General features: G+C 40.4%; 1 protein-coding gene across 1 annotated transcript; it reads right to left on the bottom strand.

The window, feature by feature from the left end:
- Window positions 1-1,291: 1,291 nt before the first annotated feature.
- twist2 lies at window positions 1,292-4,694 on the bottom strand. Its single transcript, XM_069154786.1, has 2 exons — window positions 3,977-4,694; window positions 1,292-1,817 (listed from the first exon to the last, which is right to left on the bottom strand). The coding sequence occupies exon 1, from the start codon at window positions 4,504-4,506 to the stop codon at window positions 4,009-4,011; it is 498 nt and encodes a 165-aa protein (XP_069010887.1). The 5' UTR covers window positions 4,507-4,694; the 3' UTR covers window positions 1,292-1,817; window positions 3,977-4,008.
- Window positions 4,695-5,964: the final 1,270 nt, after the last annotated feature.

Below are 5,964 nucleotides of genomic sequence, written 5' to 3'. Positions count from 1 at the left end.
AATTTTTCGACATTTTGTATTGTCATGGCCCAAATTTAAAAGGGCCGGATGTTCAGGTTTCATGAAGGGAGGGTCGTGTCACAGAGATCGCAGCAACACATGGTGCTCTGCGTCAGATAAATCAATTTAAAATTTCTTGAAATTAATCGAGGTGATTCTCCTTTTACACATCCGGCCGTGCAGCCAACTTTGTGAGCAACAAGTCAAACAGAAAGGCAGATCACCACTGAGATCATTTCTAAAATAAAGTAGACCCTCTGTGTCGCAAAATTTTGACCTTTAAGTGTATTCTTCGAGTGGATAATGTCAATATTGTGCATCAGCATCTTCGCAAACCAGCAGCAGGGTGAAGCCACTGACGTTGCAGGTGCTTCCTTCTCCAGACCGCTTTCACAGACCATTAGAAAAATCAGACAGACCAGCACTAAGATTATTCCATTAGAAAACAACATTTTATAGCATCACCATCATGCTATAAGTCTTTTATTTAATCCTGGATACTATAGATACTTGATACTTTATACAGCTCACCACCTGCAGACTGCCAGTTTAAAGTGTGTCAGCCTGTATCTTAAAATATAATACAGGATTCCTATATTTAAAGCCAGAGGGTAATGTGTTTGTTTAGCTTGTAGTAAAATTAAGATTTCAGCAGCAGAGCTACAGTGCACTGTTTAGCTGAACCAGCCACAGAGAGACCAGCCTTACACCAGCAGCCTCGTTAACAATGAGCTCCTTTTAGTGTTTAGATTGCATCTAACCACGTCTGGGAAAAACGAGATGTAGGCCTAAACAGTCTTAATGTATTAAAGAGTGAGCCGCTGAGATTCAAAGGAATTTCTTTAGTTGGGGTCCTTTTTTTTTCTCTCTCTCTCTCTCTTTTCGAGCTGCAGGCGGAGTTATTGTCCTTATCTGCGGTTCTTGGGGCTCTCTGCTCGTTAAAGGACCCAAAGGCATCGCCATTTGAAACGATTACTTGTTATTTAAGTGGACAAACATTTTATGGCTGAGCTTGAAACCGGCTCAAATTTCCTCCACTGTTAATGAAGCTGTGTTTTTTTATGGTCTGCTTTTTTTTTTTAAGTTTCAGTTCCATAACAAGAGGAGGGGAGAGCGAAAGGGCAACTTCTCACACCCAGCAGAGGAAAAAAAAAAAAAAAAATCTGGTGAGCAAACGAGTCATATTCTTTAAGGTTGGTCTGAAAATTCAACTTTTTACATTCATATTTGAATGTATTTGAATGCCGCAAAATGTACTTCTTCAATAAAAAAATAAATAAAATGAACCATATTCATTCAAAAATACGTTTTAATAAATAAGCAAAAACAAAAATGTACATTGGACGGACTTTGGATGGAGACTTGCTAAAGAAAGTCGGTGACATAAATCCATGCAGCGGAAAAAACTAAATTGCATTGGTCCCTTTACAGGCTATAGGCGCACTTACACAAGTATGTACAATATGCATTCATTTATATATATTTATACTTTGGTTTAAAGTCTTTGAAAAACTAAATATATTTCCCTCTAAAAACGATTAAAAGGATGGCTTTGCTGAAATAGAGGCTGTAAATCCCGAGCTGTTCGCAGTAACATCTTTTGGCCTACACACATCGCAGGGCTCTGTCTTTTTTCTTCCTCTCTGCCACAAACAGCTCCAGACAGTCAGAAGCAGTGTGATGGATCTGCACCCACATACATACTCCCTGTAAGAGTTTGTTGTTGTGGGTCACATTACGTCTCTTCGCCATGCCTTTGAGGTCGATGGGTTCTTCAATAATCCCTTTGGTTTTCATACTTTGTAGAAGTAAACAGTCTGTGTTGGAAAATAGAGAGAAAAACAGAGAAAACAGTATTGATATGGTGTGTATATGCGTTGAAACGTACAGGCTATTGATTTGGTTTTTTTAGAGGAAGGATATCTGATGTTTTTAAAGCATTCACTGGCTCCCTTAAACATGAGGGAAGTCATTAATGAATCAATTATTAGCCGCTGAGCTGAGTAAAACCACATGGCAACAGAAGAGCAAGAACATTTGTTATTTGAATCATACAGATGCAGTGAAATACAGAAAAACAGTTTGTTTTTTTCCAGGCCTTTTAGTTTGAGGCACCCGAGTAAATTCACGCATTTTCATTTTGCTGCAGATAAGGGGAAAAAAAACCTAAAACAATAAAATCCAATTCCTCAGGGAAACATTAAGCCCACAGTCATTATCAAAATATCAGGACGTTCACTAAAGGTCACAGTTTTAAATGTTTATTTTTGAAAAGGCCTTATATCTATGAATAATATTCCAATGTGAATTTTTTATTTTCCCACTTTAAATCCATGCAGCAAACTTAATACTGTTTACTTCCACCCAACGTTAAAATTTCTGTTTACGTCACATATTTTGAGAAAGAATTTTTAAAGCAGCCTCAAGGCATCTGGGTTTCTAAGGTTATTACGCATCTAAATGCTTTGTTATTTTCTTCTACATTTCATGGAGGGCAATTAAACTCTGCAAAAATAAAATGAAAAAAACTAAAAAAAGCACCTTCAAATTTACTGAGCTTACACAAATCACTGTAATGAACCTGATTCCTCTCCCCCACGGCACCGGGTTTGGTTTATAAAACAACAAAGCCTCGCTGATGAGCAGTTACGACTGGGCGGTCTGCTAACTACATGTCAGGCCCACGAGAACTAAACAAACCCTGCTTCTGGTTATTTGAACTGAAAAGTTTAGTGCCATCCACTTTGTTCCCTTCACGCTGCATGGGGAGCTTCAGTCAGACCATCTGATAAGAAGTATAAGCTTAAATAAACTGCTCACATCTGTGCTTGTATTTTCTTAAACAATGGAACTGTGGCGTGGATTCAATTAGAGCAGCTGTCAGATATTTCAATAAAGCTAAAAGTGACTAAAAGAGGAGTAGTGATGATTGACATCATCTTTTTTTCATAGCGTTTTGCTATTTTTTTTTTCTCCCTCTTTCAATAATGTTGCTAAATCGCAAGGTAAAAAAAGTAAAATTCAAAAAAAAAAATTTTTTTTTAAAAGTACCCTCTTCCTATAAATTCTGCACTGATAACGTTTTGGGCTCTCCAAACGTGCGCAAACCGAGGTGCAAATCTGCAAAATAACGTGACCAAATCCCGATTGCTTGTTAATACGGGCCTCTGTTTTTATTGTCTCGCACTGGCTTGAACTTTCATGTCCAGCCGAGCTGCCCATTCCTGCGGTCTCCACACAGGAAAGCACTCTATTGTGGATATAAATTACCCGTGGAGGCACTGCAGCTGCGTTTTGGTGCGGCCCTGGATTTTTAGGTTTTTTTTTAACCCCACTCTTTAGGAAAGGCTGTTAAGAGGGACTGAATATTGATCAACTGCAAAAGTCACAGACGGGCTAATTTAGTGGGCAAAAATAGAACCAACAGAAACAGACGGGGCGTATTTTGATGCCCGGCATGTGAAATTGTTCGGAAACTATTATTTGTATTAATCCGCCTACTTCCCTCCACATAATCCCGTTCTCAAAATACGCAGTCTATTTTCCACATCCTGAACTACACTTTTGTTTGACTCGATTCTTGCGGGATCTTATTGACAAGTACTCTGACGAATCAGTTGTCACCTAGAACCCCGCATACAGCAGCAGTCAGATGCGGAGGCGCAGCCTAAGCGTTGACAGGATGCTGAGGCCTCAGTGTGAAATCTGTCACACGCGTTATGAGCGCGCACAGCTCAGGCAGACTTTTGAGCGCACGAATTCAAATTTTGGTGCACAGCTGATGCACAAGAACGTTTTGGCGATCACCTCAACAACTTTCCTCCAAATACCAAAACACGTGGCCACTGCAACACCTCATAACTACTCACAGTTTGCAGGAAATTAATGTAGAAAAGTGATCCAGTCAATACAAAATTCATTACTTCTGCTATTATGCAAATATTCTATGTTCTTGGCTTCAGCTCGCGATACCCACCGCTTTGGCATTGTAAGTGAAGGTCTCTGGTGCTAGTGAGATGCTGACATAGACCAGGCGCCCTCCATCCTCCACACGGAGAATGCGTAACTGAGTTTTTCGTGCGCTACGTAGCTGCAGCTGGACATCTTGTTGTCCATCTCGTCACTCTGCAGCACCTGACACAGAAAATCTATGTATCTGGAGGCCAGCTTCAGCGTCTGTATCTTGCTGAGTTTGTCCGACGGCAGCGTGGGGATAATTTTGCGCAAAGACGCAAACGCCTCGTTCAGAGACTGAGTCCGTTGCCTCTCCCGGACGTTGGCCAGGACCCGCTGGTTCTGCAGCTCCTCGTACGACTGAGTGCTGCTCGGACTCGGCTTTTTCCCCCGTTTCCCTGGACCCGGGCTGCTGCCGCTGCTGCTATCCTCGCTGGACTTTTTACTGTGTCTCCTCTTCTTCGCGAAGCGTTTCTGCTGTCTGTCCAGCTCCTCCTCGCTGGTCACCAGACTATCCACAGGGGAGACCGGAGAACTGGAGCCCTCTTCCATTTCTCTCTTGAAGAAATGCAGGGATAGAGACGAAAAAACGGTGTCCACCTTTGAAGCCGTGGTTACCAAGATGTATAGATATCCTTAATGATGAGGGGAATAATTTCAGGACGTATCTCTGTGCGCTTCTTACTTTAGAAGACACCGGGTTCAAACTGGCGGTTGGCACGCTTCTTCTCTCGCAGGAAGTTTTTTCCTTAAATTTTTTTGGAAACTTTATCCCGGTTTCAGATGCTAAATAGTTTTGAGAGCGAAAGGGGAGGGCTTTTTTGAGACAGAGGGGGAGCCAGTGTGCTCCTTGGTCCTCTAATAAGCAGGAGGGACCAGTCATGGTTTCGTGTATCTGGGATGACTGAAACAAGGCACTATATTTACTGTCAAAAGAATCGGATACCTCTAGCTACTTTTTTTTTTTTTTTTTTTTTTTTTTTTCTTTAAGTGCAAATATAGCCCCATCAAACATACCAGTTCTTCAAAGACAGGAAATCGAAATTTTAGATATTCTTTTCTGAGATCCCAAATTTAATCATAACTGATCAAATTACTAATTAAAATATTCTATAAAAAAAATTCGTTGCTCGTTTATTGGAATACTTCTAATAGCTTTCTATTTGTGATAAATAGTAACATGTTTTTTATTTTATTGTGGGACTCATTTTTCTCATTCTAAACACATTATTTCTTTATTGAGATCAAACTTCTGAGAAGTTTGTTGGGTTTGAATTAAAGTAAAACGTCACCCGGAGCCTTGCAGGTCATAAAACTATCGAATTAACTGCTGTAAAAAAAAAAAAAATTTGTTCTTGGAGAGTTGAGGCTTGGTGCCACAGTTCAGTCCCTCTCTGAAGGGCCTTTTATATCCAGACTAACCATCCATGCACAGTATATTGCGCTTTAACGGCAGTGTAAAGTACGGTGCACTGTGGAGGCCCATTTACGCACAAATTTGCCAGACTGGAAAGAAATCTATCTGCTTGATCTTTAATCGAATCAAGTCAGTGCGCTCTCATAGTTCCTATAATGTGGAAGTGAAACAGGAAGGAGGCTTAAACTAACCAACGAGCTCTCTGGTTTCTGCGGATACGTCCACTGGACGGTTTCTCACCATGCGTTTTGTCAGCGGTCCACCTCTTCATCCGTCATGTCATGTTTTCCCTGTGCAGAGCGGCGCACAGGTGGCTCATATTAAACAGCTGAATTTATCCACTGCCAAAATGCAGAGTTTGTCCAAATCAGCTGACTGACCTCTGGAGATTTCGGTACTTCTACATTGTTGTATTTTTTTTTTTTTTTTTTACTACAGTGAGCCTTGGAGCCCATAAACTGCAATTTTTAATTAATTTTTTTTTTTTACTTAAAGAAATAAATCAGAGAAAAATATGCCAGTGTGATGAAATAATTTGATTTTCTTGTAAGATGCTGTTTTGAATCAAATAGAATTTCCCTAACACTTCAGGA

The sequence above is a fragment of the Embiotoca jacksoni genome, unplaced genomic scaffold (genome assembly GCF_022577435.1).
Source record: "Embiotoca jacksoni isolate LCO1_2020_lvr unplaced genomic scaffold, fEmbJac1.0.p SCAF_2, whole genome shotgun sequence".
Lineage (NCBI taxonomy): Eukaryota > Metazoa > Chordata > Actinopteri > Embiotocidae > Embiotoca > Embiotoca jacksoni.
This window is presented reverse-complemented; position numbering and strand designations above follow the sequence as displayed.

Excerpts from the sequence above, each read along its gene's own strand:
- twist2 (XM_069154786.1), bottom strand. The coding sequence starts at position 4,506 with ATGGAAGAGGGCTCCAGTTCTCCGGTCTCCCCTGTGGATAGTCTGGTG.